This window comes from Meriones unguiculatus, chromosome 11, assembly GCF_030254825.1.
Source record: "Meriones unguiculatus strain TT.TT164.6M chromosome 11, Bangor_MerUng_6.1, whole genome shotgun sequence".
NCBI lineage: Eukaryota > Metazoa > Chordata > Mammalia > Rodentia > Muridae > Meriones > Meriones unguiculatus.
The window spans coordinates 42,352,332-42,370,196 of NC_083359.1; the positions used below are offsets into that span (position 1 = coordinate 42,352,332).

Here is a 17,865-nt window from a genome sequence, read left to right on the forward strand (position 1 = left end):
GAGAGCCTGACTTGGGGTGTGGGCTCAGTACTAAGGTTCTATGTACAGAACAAGCTCTATGGTGATGCAGTTTTCCACTTTGCCATAAAACACCATTTTAAGCAGGGAAGGTATGGTCTACCACAGGCCACTCAGGGGCTGCTGAGATTTAAAAACTAACATTAGACCATGAACTATATTATACATAGCCTACATGGCTTACAGTGCATGGCAAGTGGCCCTAGGATCAGATCCCCTAGAAACAGTTTCCTACCATCCCTGATTATAGGCTAGTATGGAGCTCTAGTAGGCCCTACAGTTGGTGGCCATACTAAGGGTCCAACAAGATCCACGTGAAGCCCAGGGGGACAGGTAGAAGGCCCACTCAAACAGGGCAAAGACCCACTCATCTCATCAGGAAAGGGTTAAATAAAAGGTGAGATTCTGGGAACAAAGGCTGGAAAACTTAGCAGGGATAACCTCTGGTAGGCAAGATGATTTCAGATCATGTAGAGAGGACAGCAAGAAACAGAGGAGAGTGTGGAGCTAGGAGAGATTAGGGCGGCTTATTCAGCTTGGCACCCACTTCCAGAGCCAGCCAGCAATAGCTAGGATATATGAGGCAAGACTACAGAGCCTGGTGGTTTGGAATTCTTTTCTCTTTTGTTAAAAGGGGGTAGTAAATGGGGACCAGGTACCTCTGGGCTCTGGGGAAGAGGCATGCAGGAAACCACAGCAGGTAGGGGCTGGAGCTGGGTAGAAGAGTCCTGGAGTTTCCCGTAATCCTTCACAGGAAACAGCAATGCTGGCAGATAAGGAGGTGGAGTGAGGCAGGGCCCTTTGGAAAATGGGGTGGCGGGCCAAGGGACTTGGGGCTCACTCTAACATGCAAAGTCCAGGTGCCCCATAAACTAGGTTGCTTTTAAGGAGCGACATACATATAAATACATAGACACAGCTACACGCACACATGCGGAGAAGGCTCTGCATTCCCAAGGGTGAGGTTCTAGGCCTATTGGCCCCAAGACAGGAGTCAGCCACGCCTCTGCCATCAAGTGATTCTCTGAAACACTCCAGGTGGTGCGGCCAGGCAGGTGAGTCTTCACTGGGATGGCTTCTTGGTCTCCAAGATGCTGCCCACCAGGCACCCAAGCCACTTTAGTCAAATCCACGTGAGCTGGGGGGTGCCTGTGCTGTGAATTTGCATGCGTGCAGCTGTGCATGATGGCAGAAGACTGCCTGGCTAGAGTCCAGTCTCTCCCCTCCAGGGCTCTAGGGTACAGGGGTGCAGACAGAGGAAGGGTGAAGGGGCCCACGGAGACATCCTCTCCCCCACCCCACGGGGTTCTGGCCTCCGGGAGGGGGGGAGGGGCCTCCCTTATCTCTCTGCCTCCATGGCAGGGTGTGCCCTTGGTTCTGAGGTGGCCTGTTGGGGAGCCAGGGGAGGCCAGTCTGAAGCTGGGGAAGGGGGTGCCGGAGTCCACAGAGGTGGCTGTGGCTGGTGGTGCTGTGGGCCTCCTGGGGGGGAGGCTGCAGTTGGCCAGCTGGGTGTTACGAAGCTGCCAGTGGCATGGGGAAAGTGCGGTGGGGGTGATGTGGCCGATGTGGCCATTGGGCTGCCGCTGCTGCCACCACCGTGGAAGCTTTCAGATGCCTTGAGACGGGAGAACATGGTGAGGGCATCAGGGAAGTTGGGGGGCGTGGCAGGGGTGTTGGCAGGAGTGCACATCTGTGGGGGAAGAAAGGACAGATGGAGGACTAAGCATCCCTTTCTGGTAGGGCCTTTGCTGCCTCTAAAAAGAAAGCACATGCCCAGAAGTTATTGGGAGTCACCTGGGTTACATCTGGTCCCAGCTGGCCCACCATCCAGGGAAGAACTCTCAGGAAAAGGCATCAAAATGGGTTGGTCTGGCTTCAAGGAGACCACACCACCTGGCATAATGCCTGCTGCCTCAGGCATGAGGCTTCCCAGCCTGTGGTCAGCATGGCAGCCTTGGCTGACTGCCTGGCGGGAGCTGAGCTCCAACAGCCAGGGTCCTCCAGGTTCTGCAGGGACCAGGTTGTCCACCCTAGAGCATCAGCGCACTGCCCTCCTCCCTCCGAGTTCTAGGTGTAGCTAATAAGTTCAGCCTCCCCCTGGCAGACTGGGAGCCGCCAGTGTGGCCACTTTCGCGTCTCCAGGGCATACTTACCATCTGGTGGTGGTGGCTGTAGGGGATGTTGGTCTCCTGGAAAAAGGCGCTGAGGGCTGTCTGTAGGGAAAAAGGCTGCGCTTACCTTCTAAGACCTGTCCAACCATCCCAGTGGGACAGAGCTGAGGTCCTGCAGTGTCTGTGACCACCACTCAAGGAGGTGTCATGGAACTCACAGCAGCAGGTTGGATAAGACCCTTACAGCACTGCTTGCCACCAGTCAGGTATGTGGCTTACTGAACCCCTGCCCCTACCCATGGAATTGTTACTGTGGCTTTTCTGGGTCTATCATGGCCTGGGTCTGTCACCTCAATGGGTGGCAAATCCCCACAGTTCTTGACACTCAGAATCTTCATATATTAGCCAGGGGATGCTCACAGAGTCTCAGCCTAGAGGGTGGAAACCTGCTTCTCAGCATAACTTCCCTCTTTGGAGGGATGTCCCTAACATAGACAGCTACAGTGTGACCCAGAAACTGAACCTCCACAAAACTGAAGACCACTCTCGTGATAGGTTATGGGACCACTCCCTAGCCACCTGTTGTTGGCTGGTTCCAAGCAATAGCCTCTTCAAGAGGGGCACTAACAAAACAGGACTCATCATCAATCCTAGAGGGTAGAACTGGTGCCATCAATTTTAAAGACAGGAAAACTGAGGATGAAATAACTTTCTAAGACTCTTGGCTAGCATGAGGTGGAAATGGGATCAGAACCCCAGACTGAGACTCTAGGCAAACTCTCAGGACTGGCTAGAGTGTGGTAAAAAAAGGGGACCCAGCATAAGCCTTGTGTCACATGGGAGGGAGCTCCAAGCTGGCCTTAGGAACCCAAAGGATGGTCTTTGTATTGATCATGTCCTGCCTGGGGCCCCTTAAAGAAGAGGAATTTGTGTGCTCTTGTGAAAGCGCTGGGTCAGGAAGGCTGTCAAGTGGGTGAGGGGTCCTGAGGAGCCTGCCAAGTCCCAGCCTTGCAGCATCATTACTTCTCAGCTGGGCAATAATAACCCAGTCCAAAGCCAGCAGGACTTGCAAGCCCCTTCCCTCCCCAACACAGCAGAAACCCAGTCTGACTCCCAGGGCTTGCTCTTTATTTCCCTTCAAGTATATCCAAATGAGTTATTCTAGGAATTTCCTACTGGAGATGCCCTGCACCAATGTTCCCAAACAGTGGAGAGAGGATCAACCTGGTGTCACTCAAGAATTCCAGGCAGGGGCAGCTGTTCCCTCAGCCCAGGGCCCCAACATGACAACCTGCCTCTGAACACTGTCAGTTCTCCACTGAGAAACATCTGCCCAGCTAAACAGAGGTTGCCCCCACCCCCAGCCTCTGCCCCCATTAGCACCTGAATCTGAGAATGTGACCCAGAAACACTCCTGGAGTATGCTGCCAACCAGGAGGGTGGGGGAGGGCTAACTACGTGGAGCCCCTCACTCCTAGGAAGATGCCTCTGGTCAAGGGGAATTCACAGCCTACTCCTCATTTTATATATGGTGACAGGGAGGCTCTGCAAGCCAGGGGCACAGAGACTCTACTCTGTAAGTCAGCGCCCCGTTTCCAGGCTGCAGGAAGCCCTGCTCCTCATGGGGACAGTTTTCCCTGATCTTTACCTTCAGTCTGTTCCCCCCAGCCTGTCCCATACTGACAGATGGACTGGGAGTCCTCCACATAGCTCATTTCCCATGGGACACGGGCCTGGGTAGCCTCAGGCAAGGACCTTCGAGCACTGCCACTGGGCTCCAGCAACTGCCATGAATGTGGTTTTACAAGTTTTACCACATCCAGCCCCAGTGAACAGGGCAGATTAGGATTGTTGCAGAGTTGAGGAGTAGGGCACTTCCCTGGGGTGGGGCTACAAGGGGGAGGGGATTGAGGTGAGGCCATTTAAGGCCTTAGAGGTTGACTCAAACACTGCTACCTGTAGGGGTGTGGAAACTGAGGCTAGAATACAAAGCTTACCCTTTCCTCAATAGAGAATTGGGCCTGAAAGTCTGACAGGAAAGAGGTAAATCAAGCAACGGCTTGATTTACAGAGCTGGAAGGCCTACTATCTTCCCAGACTGGGGACGTTTCGATCCTGCACCAGGAAGCTAAGCTTCCTGGATCTTCCCAGAGGCTTCTCTGGGATGGCTCCCATTGGGAGCTCTGGGGTCTCCAACTGAACACAGACTACTGGCTCTGGCTGTGACCTCACACCTGTGAGGGACAAGGCTCCATGCCTATGGAGTGAATCTGGGGTTTTGAGTTGGAGCACAAAAGACTAGGCACACTATTCTACAGGTCAAGAGAAACCTGGGCATAGGTAGGAGCCAGACTGGCATTTCCAACCCCTGTCTAGAATGCCCTAAAACTGTAATCCCCATCCCAAGGTACAGGTTCCTCTGTCAGGCCCGAGGACACCCAGGCTTCCGTAAGGATACCGCCCGGTCACACCTTTGGAGTGGGGATCCTGCACACCAGCCACACACTCCGTGCCGTATGTGTACACATACCGAACCATAACCAGCATGGCCACAATCCGAAAACTTCCACTTATGCACACACACCAAACGTGACACACGGGTATTCTCCATCAGACAGGCAGTCGGGCCGGGCTGCGTGTCCGCACACGCGCCCACATGCCCACAACCTTCCATGAGCCTTGCTGACGCCCGAGCGCGGTGCGTGCGTAAATACAAATGCACATGTACGTGTGCGCACACGCCGCAAGCCGCCCACCGGGCACCCAGACCCCGGGACCGTTCGCTCAGGGGGACTCTGCCTCCCGCCCAAGCCCTGGGCGTCCGACAGGCGGCCTTCTGTCTCCGCCCTCGGCCGTTACCGGGACCGAGGGAATGGGGGTCCGCAGGACAGCCCCCGGTTCCGAGGCTCTGGCCTGGCCGTCGGTGAAGCCCGCAGCCCGCACCCCGGCCCGTGTCCACGCCGCCCGCGTCGGTCCGCTGTCTCCCTACGAACCTCGAACTGCCAGTGGGCCGCTTGCAGCAGTTGCTTCGCCTGGTCGGCCGCACAGCCCGCCGTCAGCACGAACTGGTTGATCATGACCTGGTGTTTGAGCTCGTCCATGTTCACGGACATGGCGCCGTCGCGCAGCCCGCTCCGGCCTCCCTGCGCGCTCGCCTCACGCGTCCACCATTAGCGAGCCGGCCTCGGCTAATACAAATATTTACTGTGCGCTCTGACTCACCGCGCCTCGCTGCCCGGCGGCCGGCAGAGCATGCTGGGATGTGTAGTCCGCGACGCCCCCGCCGAACGGACCGGGGAGGAGCGAGGACGCCCTCTCCCTGGCCGATCTCAGCGGGGCGCGGAGCCCCTGCCCCAGGCGGTAAAGCGAAGTCAGGGACCGGTGACCGCAGCACAGACGTGCAGCGTCATGGGACCCCGGAGGTCCTGCAGCCTGCTGTGCTTAGCAGCACACTGTTAGCAGGCGCATCCTTGGGGGACGTCCCGCAAGCTCTAGCCCCACACCACTGCCCTAGGCTGCAAGGCTCCCGGAAGTTCTGACACTTAGACGACGGGCGGTGAAGCAGAGCATCTGCCTTTCAAGGCGCTGCTCCAAGTCACTACCTCCGGGAAGCCTTCCGGAGTTCGCAAGGAGTCCTTGCCTGACTCTCGGCCTGTCGTGCAGGAGAAGCGTCTAAATTAAAGACAGCCCCTGGGAAACTCTGGCCAGACCAGTGGTCTCTGGGGCTTTGGAGTCCCGTTCCACACGGTCCCCACTTTCCTACGCGGAAAAGAAAAACCTTCCAGCAGCCTGCGGGCGCCAGGACCCCGCGGAGCGCGTACCTCAGCGGCCACGACTGCCGTTCCCAGCATGCCCCGGTTTATTTGCATGTTTCTGTCCCGGGTGACGTCACCCGAGTGAGGCCGTGACTGTACCAATGGGCCTCCACGGGGTGTTAGGACCTGGCCATATAAGGTAAACAAAGCTGGCCGCCCAATGAGGCGGCGGCGGGGGCGGGCGCGTCACGTGGCGTGAGGGCGGGGTCGGAAGCGGAGTGTAGGGTGTTGCGGGCCGTGTTTACAGCCCCGCACATGCCACTTCCGGCTGACGTCGCGGGTGGGAGCGTGGCGCGGCGGAAGCGGCAAGACCGGCCCACAGGCTGGGGGAGAGGGCTGGCATTGCTCCCTCAGCCGTGACGTTGCCCCGCTCGCTTGCTCCCCCGTCCTTGTCGCGCGCCCCTTGGCCCTGGCTTCTGCTATGGTAGAGCCAGCCGGGGTGGGAGCTTTAGGCCAGGAAACCCACGAACAAATGCGGCATTCGTTACACGGACGCTGCCCCAAGGAATTAAGCGCAGACTGTGGGAGACTGAGGCGTTTTTATACACCCGATCCCTCGTTCTCTGCTAAGACCGCTGTGGCTGTAGAGGTGTGGTGCCCAGTGGATACCTGAGGGAGGACTAGGGGCTCTACCTGCCCCCTGCCCCCTAGTCTCTCCGATTGGGTGGCTGAAGGAAGGTGGGAGACAGGTGGGCGGGGACTGAAAGGCCCTCAGGTAACGGAGTAGGGAAACCGGGAGGACACTGAGAGCTTCAGCGTGACAAGCGAGTGTCTCCCTTTCTTAAGCATCTTTCTTCAGGAAGTAGGATATCAGCCTCTTTGCTGCCTTTTGGGGATCACTCAGCAATACTTTTTGCAAAGCAGCAGAACCAAAATATTTTTGCTTGTGCTGAGAACAGGGCTGTATCTCTAGGAATCATGCGTGTGTGTTATTATAGGCAAAGCGGCATACAAGGAAACCACACAGTAAGAGGCAGCTCTGATTCCATTGTTGCCATGGAGACTGCGACAAAGCTTGAAGGAAGGTGGGCAGGTTGGTAGCCAGACAGACCTGAATGGCATTTTTGACTGCTGTTTCAAGTTCCTCCCTTGTGTGGGAGCTCCTAGCTGTGCTGTGTGGGACAGATGACGCCTAGCAAAAGGCCTGGCACTCTGTACGACATCTGGCACACATGCCAGTCCCATTTTTATAGTTAAACAAGTTTGAGGTGGATTTCAGCCTTCCAGTGACATTTAGAGGTAAAAGAAAAGAGCATCCAGTGGGCCAGCAGGATCTTTCCGGCAAAGGAAACTTGAGCATTGGGTTGGGGGATCTTTTTCATTCAGATTGGGGATGTGGGAACATGCACACAGTTGATCTCTGTTGCCTGACTCATCAGCTGCATGATAAATATTTGTTGAATAAAATTAATCATTTAAAATGTTGATAGTGGAGCTTATTTTCCACAAGGTGTGGACAAACCCAGAAGGATATTGCTGGAGAGGCTTTGGAGCACCTGAATTCAAATTCCAAGAATGTTTAGTGAGATGTCCACTTGGTGAAACACCTGCTGTGCCCAGGCCCTCCATTTCAGTGAGAATGTCAGAGCCATCAGGACTGTCCCTCTCCATGATCAGGGAAGGCAGTAAACTGAATGCAATGTGTATGTTTGTGTTACAAGATTCACATAACACATGAGATTCACTAGAAGGAATTTTTTTGATTTTTAATGAAGGTTTGGGTGTCTTAAGCTTATTGATGTAAGAACTCAATACTTTTAAAGTAGAAAAAGTTGATACCACCTCACTATTGCAAGGTGAGGTCCAATGTGGCAGAGAAGTCAAGATGGTGGGAGCTGAATCAGCTGGTCACATCGAATCCGCAATCAGGAAAACAGGTCAATGCTTACTTCACCTTCATTTATTGTGTGTTTATGTGGGTGTGTGGATGCCATGGTGTAAGTGTGGGGCTCAGAGGAAAACTTTCTGGAGTCAGTTCTTGCTCTTCGCCATGTATGTTCTTGGGGGTCAAACCCAGGCTCAGTTAGGAACACCTTTACCTGTGTGCTACCTCGAAGGCCCAACCGTTTCTGCATCATACAGTCCAAGGTTAAGAAATGATGCTAGTCATAGTAAAAACATCTCCTCCTACATAATTAACATGAGACAGCCCCCCACAAATACATCCAGGAGAGCATCTTCCAGGTAACTGGAGTTCTGTTAGGTTGAGAGTTAACACTAGCCATCATACTATTTATCTGCTGTGAGACTGGAGTAGGGTTACTTTATTTGTAAGCATTACTTTCCCCTTCTGTAAGCTGGGAATGAAAGCAAAGAACTAGGTGAGAGAATATGTGTAGCTCCCTCAGGCAAGGTGAACTATGAAAAAAGTTTGGTCCTGAAGTCGTGCATACTTAATACTCCCAACACTTAGAATCATGAACTGGAGGCCAGCCTAGTCTACAGACAGAAGTTATCTGGGGGGAAATGTTTAGCCAGCGTAGATTTATAGGGTAGACGTTTTCAGGTTACATCGAACACCTGGGCTCTCCATAGTCACATATGGATCATTTCCTTTCAGCGTTCAAAATTCCTGGTGAAACTGAAATCCTGATTAATTGCGATAGCCTGGTGCAGCTGCAGATCCAAGCTCAGTGACCCAAGTTGTCCGTGGATTCATATCATCCCACGCATCAGACGGGATGCCCATCAAGAGTGGCTGTCTTGTGGTGGCTGTTGCATTTGAGCCAGGCAGTCATGGCTCCAGAAAGGGTAGTGGAATGCTGAGGTGCTATGTAGTTTCCAGTGACTGGCAGAGGTCAGGAAGATGTCTCTCCCTCAGGCACAGCCTGGGAGGTAGATGTATTGAAATTGCATCTTTGGTGCAATTCAGTAATCAGGGCCTTGCTTGCATTAGTCCAGGCACATCTCTATAGTAGTCATTATGTGTGGTAAGCCTGGTGGTTCTAAATATGATTACAAAGAGATTATGGTTTTCGTTCCCAGCTGGTCAGTAGTGCTAATTTGCTGGTGTAGTATCAAGTCTGAAGAAATTTGGAGATCTTTACACAATTAACTCTGGAGCCACATTAGCCAAAGTATAACCAAAAGCTTGACTCTTCAGGGGCAGAGGTTGCTGCCAGGGTGGGAGTCAAATACTACGGGGGGATGGTGGAGCCTGTTTCTTGAGGGACAAAGGCAGTCCAGCAGACAGATTCAGCTTTACACTGTTGATCTTTGGTTCTAATGTAAGAGGAACAAGTTTACCAACCAGGAAATCTAGCTTTTCATCTAGCTTCTTAGGCTCTTATTGATGCTTCTTCAGACTTTTGGAGGGCTCTCTGGTGTCCTGGAGCTCCTCTGCTAGTCTCAACAACATGGTCTCAGGAGAAGGCTTTGGCCGTGGTGAATGGCAACCTAGAGCATGCCCTTCAGTTGGATAGCCACTCTCTCCATTTGCACTAGTCCCAGGGCTAGCCCTTCATCATTGGAATATCATATTAAGTCATGTATATGTTATGTTATTCCTTCATCCAGCCATTTTGATCATCCTACTGTCTCAGCCTATCAGTTCATGGAATCTGACTGCATTTGCTGCTTCCCTCCTCTCACCATTTGTCTCTCTGCCCTCTCCCTCACACGAGGGTCTCCTCTTCACTCATCAAGGCCTATGCACTTGACCTTATCTACAAGGGATAGTGGGAGGAGCTTAGCAGACTTTGCATTCAGACATAGTCTATTTTAGTGTGGACTATGGTGAATTTACCATCTGACACTTCACTTGTTGCTGGTCTTCCTAGCTTCCTGCTGCTACAGCAGGTTCAAGTTAGGAAGTACTTCTAAGAAACTCAATTCCTGGGCTGGAGAGATGGCTCAGCAGCTAAGAGCACTGGCTGCTCTTCAGAGGTGCTGAGTTCAATTTCCAGCAATCACATGGTGGCTCACACCCATCTATAGTGGAATATGATGCCCTCTTCTGGTGTGCATGAAAACAGAGCATTCATATACATAAATAAATAAAGCTTTTAAAAAAATTATTTAGGAAACTCAACACCTGGGGCTGTAGAGATGGCTCACTAGTTAAGGACCTCCTTCATTCAGTTGCCAGCAACCACAGGGTCGTTTACAACCATCTATAATGTGATCTGATGCCCTCTTCTGGTGTGCAGGTGTCCGTGAAGATAAAGGATTCATATACATAAAATAAATCTTAAAGAATCGTCATCTCTGATCTCATCTGACAATCATGAAAACATTCCTTGGCATCCTCACAACGGTGTGTGTGTGTGAAAAGCCAGGACATAGCTTGTTAATTGTAAGGTTGCAATCAGTATACTGATTCTTCTGAACTTGTTTTTAGCGTATTAAATTGCAGTGTGCCCTGCCTCAGTTTCCCTATGTGTAAAATGGGGAGAAATCTATTTTCTGAGGATGCTGTAAAATTACATATTCATTGTAAATGTTTTGACTGACAGAGGTTATTTTGGGTTTTGGCCAAGGCTCAACCAAGTTCGGTGAGCTTGGGGCCCACCCAGTTCTCAGCAGGTAAGTGTTCCCTTTTTCCCTTTGAGGCTGAGGCTAGTAGAAGAACCTTGGGAAGTGGGGAGAGACACTGGGGAAATGTAGATATTTTCAGACCTAGTTCACGTGGGAGGCTCTGGAGCTTCCACAAGTGTCTAACCGTGCATAGAAGATGAAGGGACTGAAGCATTCTGGGTTCAACATCCGGCCGGGCCTCAGAGGTTAGCGTCGTCTTAAGGAATTACCCCCAAAGCCTGGGCGTCTTGGTTTGTCCCGCCGTGTCCACTCACGTGAGGGGGCATCCTGGGCAGCGTAGTGCGCAGGCGCTCTGTGGTCCCGCGAGCCGGGGGCCGGAGTGGACTTCATTTCCCCTGGAGCTGCGGAGCGAGGCGGGGCGGGGCGGGGTGGGGCGGGGCGCCAGGCCAAGGCCAGGGCGGCCGGGGGCGGGGGCTGTGGAGAGGCGCGGCGGCGGCGGCGGCGGCGGTGGACGCGCGTCGGTGCGGCCTGCTCTGAGCTATGTCCGTGTGAGAACGCTGCAGCGGCCACCCCCTGCTCTCCGGCCGGCCAGCAGAAGCGCGCACCATGGGCTCCATCCTGAGTCGCCGCATCGCGGGCGTGGAGGACATCGACATTCAGGCCAACTCGGCCTATCGCTATCCCCCGAAGTCCGGTGAGCTTCCGAGGGCGCGGACCGCGGGGCGCGGGCTGGGCTGGGGACTGGGGACGCCTGGAGGCCCGGGGAGTAGACGCGCGACCTCCCTGCCCTGCCGCGGACTCTCCTCCCGTGCCCCTTTCTCGGTACCTGTGGAGTCTGAGGCGTGGCCGCGACCCTGGCTGTCTCCACTGGCCACAGTCGCACCCTGCGCGGGTCCCTTCCTAACTGGTGACCTTGGGCCAGTCACTTCTCACAGTCTCTGGATGCACCCGGGCTTGGCATCGCTGGGATCAGAGCGCAGAATGCCTCATGCCCGGGCGGGGGTCGCCGCCTTTGGAAGCTTGAAGCCTGGCCCTGGATTGTGACAACTCTTCAGGATTTGGGCCCAGGCTTTCCTCCTCCAGTGCTAGTGAGGGACACTGGTGTTTGACCTAGGGAGATGATCGATAGGGAGGTACTGGAGTTCCACTGGAGGACAGATAATGGTTGGAATGGTTGGAGAGGACTACGACCTTCCCCTCTGGTTCAGGGCAGAGACTCACTGGTAGATCATGGGAGCTGGATGGAGGCAGAATTGGGGACCAGCATCAGATGTGGACTCACAGAGAAGCCTTCTGCTTCCTCTTGTGTTTTTAAAAAATAAATAAATAAATAAATAAATAAATGAAGGACAGGGTCTCATGTAGCCCAGGCTGGCTCTAATAGGTAGCTGAGGGTGACATTGAACACCTGGTCCTTCCGGCTCTACCTTCCCAGTGCTGGGATTTCAGGTGTGCACCACTTCGTCCAGTTTTATGAGGTGCTGGAGACTTGAACTCAGGCCACTGTGCATGCTAGTCAAGCATTCTATTAACTTAGTCACATTCCTAGACCCCCCTTTTTTTTTTTTTTTGAGATGAAAGCCCTGTTACGTAGCTCTGGATGGCTTGGTACTCACTGTGTAGCTGATTTCAAACTCCAGTCAGTTCTCCAGCCTTAGGCTTCTCATGTGGAGATTACAGGTGTGTCCCACTGTTGCCTTGGTGATGCTTGAATGCCACTCAACAGAGCTTTAGCTACATTTATTTCTACAGTTTCCCTGTGGGGCAGAACGTTGGTCATCCAAATGGGCCTTTAGATCTGGTCTTCCGAGTGTAGTGTGATGTTTGGTCTTCAGGTGTTTTTAGTCCGACCACGCCAGATTTCCTGTGTGATCCAGAGGAAGCTGCTCCCGTTAGTTGGACAGCTTGTTAAACACGCATTTCAGGCTGTGCTTCAAGACTTTTTTTTTTTTTTTGCCTAGGGACCTTCATTTTAAGCTCATTTTCAGTGTGTTTGTCTGATGTCCACTCAAGTTTGAGAAAGTATTCTGTTCACGTGAGGCTCTGGGAACTGCCAGGGTGAAAGAACAGGAAACTAGCACTATTAGTGACCTTTGTAGTGAATGGGATGAAATGGCTTGTCAGGGTAGAGTCCTTCGTGTCGGTGTGCATCTCAGGTACAGGCTGCAGCTCCTGAGGCTCCCGTGGAGACTTCAAGGACTGATATCTGCATGTCCAAGAGAAGGGTTGTTGTTGCCCCTGCCGGAGATCCTCCTTGTTTGTTTTCTGAGTGACCTTGGTCACCTTTGCTTATTTGCATCTCAGTTTCCTGGTCTATAAAACAGGTCACTAATACATAGTGCTGAGCACCTAAGAATTCTTCTGCAGATGTTAGCTACTGTTACAGCTTCCAAGGTAACTGAGGAGGTGACTGGCGCAGACTACCAGTATTTGGCAGTGGCATGACAGATAGCAGGAAGCCAGCGTACTGTGACATGTCCCCTCACCTGCCACCTGACTGTTGTTAATGTCCCTTCACTCAGGCAGTTGGGTAGAACAGCAGTGCGTGGGCATGTGCACACTCACAGACCCACAGTAGTAGGCATTTCCAATGGCTCCTCCAACCTGGCTGGGACTTCAGATCCGGCCCAGAACTTCCTGGCCTGCTGCAGCTAACCAGTGCTGGCGCAGCCAGTCAATTCCATTGGCCACCTGGGCCGGCTGGGCTGCTGCTCGTACAGTGCTGAGTTCTGGGCCTGCCCAGTCCAAAGGCTTCTGTTTGTTTGGTGTGTGTTTGTTGCTGGGGATGGCGCATAGGGAGCTACTCTGTTCCATACCCTCATGGATAGCCATCATGTGGTTTTCATTGTTCTGCTCTCCTACTCCTTCACTTCACATGGGGTCCTCAAGATCTTGGTATGTGAACTAGGCATGACAGAAATGTTGAGAAACATTTGAAGGGTACTCCCATGAAGTGTTCAACTTTATGAAACTGTATTTTCAGGCTTCTGCAGGTTTTCTTCATGAGTTCAAGGAAAAGGGTGTTAGTGTTGTTGTGTCCTTTAAAGCTATGTTTATTTAGGTGGTGCACACCTTTAGTTTTAGCTCTTGGGAGGCAGAGACAGGAGGATCTCTGAGTTCTAGGCCAGCCTGGTCTACAGGGCTGCATACTGAAATACTGTCTCAAAAAAAAATATTATTCTTATTTTATGGTGTGTCTTTGTGTCATGTGCATGCAATGCTTGTTGAGGCCAGAGGATGGTATTGGATCCTCTGGACAGACAGTTGTCATCTGCCATGTCAGTGCTGGGAACCAACCGTGAGTCGGATTACAGGAGCAACAAGTACTCTTAACTGCTGAGCCATTGTTAAAGCCCAAGCAATGAAAAAAAATTGTTAGATGTATTCATTTTTTAATTTTATATGTTAATGTTTTATATATGTGTATGTGTGTACACTCTGTGAATGCTTGGTAACCACAGAGGCTAGAAGAGAGTGTTGGATCTCTTGGAACTGGAGGGAACTACCTTGTGGTGCTGGAAATTGAACCCAGGTCTTCTGGAAGAGCAACAAGTGCCCTTAGCCGCTAAGATATCTCTCCAGCTCCCCAAACAATGTTTAACATCTCCTGCTGTCCAGTTTTCTTTCTTAGGGAATTTTATCATGTGCTGTCAAATGCTGAACTTTAATTCAATAATACATGCTTTGCATTCATCCTATTTATTTTGCTCTTAACAGCGATGTTTAGGTGTAATTTGTGCACCGTGTACCTGATCCGTTGTAAACACGGATTTTTAGTAAATGGGTAGAACTGTTCAACCACCACATTTGTGACCTTTTTCTCCCCAAAGTTATTTTGTGTCTGCTTGTGGTCAGTTTTTAGCAGCATAAGCAGCGTTGGTTCAATTTATGTCTTTGCAGTTTTTCTTCTGGGCATTTCACATAAATGGAATTACACAATCGAGAGCTATTGTATGTGTGGCTGGCTTCTTTCATTTAACACAATGGTTTTTTGTTGTTTTTATTTTTGTTTTGTTTTTGAGACTACTATCATCAAGTTAGCTTGGAATCTGCTGTGTAGCTAGCTCATGCTGTCGAAAGCTCAGGATCCTCCTTCAGCCTTTCAAGTTCTGGGATCCTGTCCCTTGAAGGAACATCCCCGTGTGCTTAACATTCCAGGTTCTTCTCCTGCTTATCTGTGAGCACAAAGATGTTCACCCATCTACAGCTGTGCCCTTTCATTGGCCTGAATTCTCTATGTGGACCAGGCTGGCCTTGACATTCACAAAGACCTGCCTGCCTTTGCTTCCTAGGTGCTGGGATTAATTTAATTTTTAAATTAAATTAATTGTATTTAGTTTTGTCTAGATTCTGTCTGTGTGCCACATGCCAGCCTGGTGCCTGTGGAGGCCAGACAAGGGTGATAGATCCCTCGGAACTGGGGAACTGTTTGTTTTGTTTTTGTTTTTTGAGACAGTTTCTCTCTATAGCCCTGGCTGGACTTGCTTTGTAGACCAGGCTGGCCTGGAACTCACAGAGATTCACAGATATCCAACTGCCTCTGCCTCCCAAACGATTAAAGGTGTGTCTCACCACCACCTGGCAAAAATCATACTCTTTTGTACTTTGCTTTCAAAGGTAACTTTAAAAATAAGTGATACTTGCTTCCCTGGTTCAGGGATGATAAATGGTTCTTTGTTTACAAGTTAATGTTAATGAAAACACTAGTTACAATTAAGTACTTAACACATTTTTTTGCAGCTTGGGGAACACTGGTCCTGTCACATGGCCACAATTGTCTGAGGATACTGAGGCCCAGAAGTGTAAGTGATTCAGTCAGGGTCACAGGGAGAGCTGATACCAGGACCCCTTGATTCCCACCCCGGTTATGCCTTGTTGTCCCTGTGGCCTAAATTAGGGTTATTTTTGCTATGTTGAAACACCATGACCAAAAGCAAGATGGGGAGGGGTCTATTTGGCTTATACTTCCACATCGTAGCCTGCCATTGAAGAAAGTCAGGTCAGGAATTCAAACAGGACCAGAACTTGGAGGCAGGAGCTGGTGCAAAGGCCTTGAAGGAGTGATGTTACTGACTTGCTCAGCCTGCTTTCTTGTAGATCCCAGGACCTATAAGAAAGATCCCAGAAAGATGGTGATCCCTGGGCCTTCCCTCATCAATCACTAATTAAGAAAATGCCCTGTAGGCTTGCCTACAGCCTGATCTGTGGAGGTACTTTCTTAATTGAGGTTCCCTCCTTTCAAATGACTTTGGTTCGTGTCAAATTGACATAAATCTAGCCAGTCTGGCTCCTTGTATGGGACCTAGTAGCCACAACATGCCAGCCTTCGACCCTGCAGCTCTTGTTGGCAGGTTCCCTCTGATTTGACATTTTTTATGCAGAGTGGCTAGGACGGGTTTGCAGATCTGTGGGCTTGCTGAAGAGTCCACCTGTGTGCCCTTTCTGCTATGGGGCGAAGAGAACGAGGTGGTAGAACAAGTCCTGCTGTGTGTCCCTGGGGATGTCCACTTGCATTGCCTTTTCAGGAAGTGAGTCAGACAAGAACTCAGCTGAGGGGTGCCCAAGATTTGGAATTTTTATATTTAAATGGAAACTGTGGGGTCTTTGGGACACAGGGATCTGATTTTCACACAGGTTTCCCCTCTGGCGTCTCTGAAAGCCCAGTGCCGAGGTCAGTGTGCTGATAGCAGCTGTGAGGACTGTGCTGAGGTCACAGGCCTACCTGCTTGCAGCCTCACTGCAGCTTGCTAAGCAGGCTCTGCTTCCCTCTTTAGATGCAGAGGCACAGCCCTTGCTTGTTTCCTCGCACAGCTGGCAGGTCTCCAGGCTGAGGGCCAGAGCAGGTGTGAAGTCATTACAACCACACACTCAAGTGACTGGCATGTGAAGGTGACTCCCTTATACTTCTGTTTGAAGAAACCACAACATACCAGGTCACCCAAAAGAAGCAATGGAGGAGGGGTGAAGGGTCAGATCCATGACTGACCTTCTGGTGGTGTGGGAGTCCCATTCATCTCAGTGGCTGAGTAGCCTTCCATGGTCTGGTTAGCCCACGTCTTTCCCTGTCTCCATTTACCCAGTGAAGGTGTTCCTCTCTCCTCAGATGGGTGGCAGAGGCCAAATCGCTCTTGTCTTGGATAGGCTGAGGCCTCTGAAAGAAGCAGAAGCCAGGAGCTCGGCCACATTGACTGGGGATGTATATAGTAGCGTGGGAGAGCACTTGCTTGTCTTGTGAGAGGCCCTGAGTTCCATCCTCAGTTTTTCACCTTCCCCTCCCCAAAGTATAAAAGCTAAAAGCAAAGTGTAGCCTAGCTCTTTGAGTGGCTGGGGCCAGAGGCTTGAGCCCATAAGTGTGAGATCAACTTGGACATCATATCAAGACTCTTATCTCACATAAACAGAAAAGGGACTTGTCCTCACAGGTGAATTTCTCTCTTGCCTGGGGTAGTCAAGACTGAGAGTGCATTACTTCTTGGAGGTCAGCAGGGCATGGCTCAGACTGGCACCCAGACTCCTATAGACTGTACAAACAAACTGCTGGAAGAGCCGATTGCTCTGGGGTGAGTTGATACTGTTGTCCCTAAGTTAGTTTCTGCTTCTCTCTGGGTCTGTGTTTCTATGTCTGCAGTGGAAACCAGGTTCTCATTTCTCTCTTGAAAGTCTTGGAGCTTGGTTGGGAAGAACAGCTCTGCACTACTCTAGGGCTTCTAGTAAGACTGCCAGTGTCTTGCATTTGGCAGATTGGCCTTCCTCTAGCTCTGCTTAGATGCCTTTGGCCCTGGCCTGGCTCTAGTTGCTGGAGGTCTCCAAGATCAAGTTCATTTGTGTGGCCACATTGCCATCCAATATCTGACTACCAAGATGACCCCTGGGCTTTTCTTCACTGCCTGGCCATTTCAGAAACCAGAGACAAGGCGATCAGTTATTGGAAGCTCCAGGAAGGGTCCTGGACACTTGTGGACACGAATGGGTCTTTTGTTATATAAGGACCTACCTCCCAGGGTGAAAGGGGATTTTTTGGGCTGGGTGGAGAGATGGTCTCTTCTCACAGTTTGGGAGCTGTTGTTTTGTTGGCTTGCCTCTGGTACTCAAATGGAAGGGTGTTCAGAAAACTCACAACTTTAAGGCCACAAATCCTAGCCACAGCTCTAAGGGCTGGGAAGGTATTCCAGCTCTGAGGTGGGACAGTGTCGCAAGGGTGTCCTGAGACACGGGAGCCCAAGAGCTGCACAGCTATGAGAGGAGGCCTCCTCAACAGAGACACTGCAGCTCCCTGGGAGGGTTACTCCAATCCCTGATGAGCTGAGACTAAGGGCCTCAGTCCCACTCCTTCTCCAGCCATTGCAGCGTCTAGAAGAGGGTTTCCCCAACTGATGATGAGCTCTGGAGCTTAAGAGCTTTCTCTTATCTTCTTCTCTTCGTTGCTTCTTGGCTTCTTCCAATGA

At 51.4% G+C, this 17,865-nt stretch overlaps 2 protein-coding genes across 9 annotated transcripts in view; one reads left to right on the forward strand and one right to left on the reverse strand.

The window, feature by feature from the left end:
• Positions 1-615: 615 nt before the first annotated feature.
• On the reverse strand, positions 616-5,974 carry Ubald1 (UBA like domain containing 1). The gene is made up of 3 exons (XM_021632499.2): positions 5,123-5,974; positions 2,172-2,231; positions 616-1,708 (listed from the first exon to the last, which is right to left on the reverse strand). The coding sequence occupies exons 1-3, from the start codon at positions 5,240-5,242 to the stop codon at positions 1,358-1,360; spliced, it is 531 nt and encodes a 176-aa protein (XP_021488174.1). The 5' UTR covers positions 5,243-5,974; the 3' UTR covers positions 616-1,357.
• Positions 5,975-10,863: 4,889 nt separating this feature from the next.
• Mgrn1 (mahogunin ring finger 1) overlaps positions 10,864-17,865 on the forward strand; it is a 50,136-nt gene continuing 43,134 nt past the window's right edge. For 3 of the 8 annotated variants that reach the window (XM_021632398.2, XM_021632403.2, XM_021632402.2), the window contains exon 1: positions 10,866-11,114. In XM_021632398.2, coding sequence (XP_021488073.1) covers positions 11,027-11,114 — 88 coding nt within the window. In that variant the 5' untranslated portion in view covers positions 10,866-11,026. Of the gene's footprint in view, positions 11,115-17,865 lie in introns of all 8 variants that reach the window. The other 5 variants (XM_021632399.2, XM_021632401.2, XM_021632400.2 and 2 more) reach the window with 3 other exon arrangements.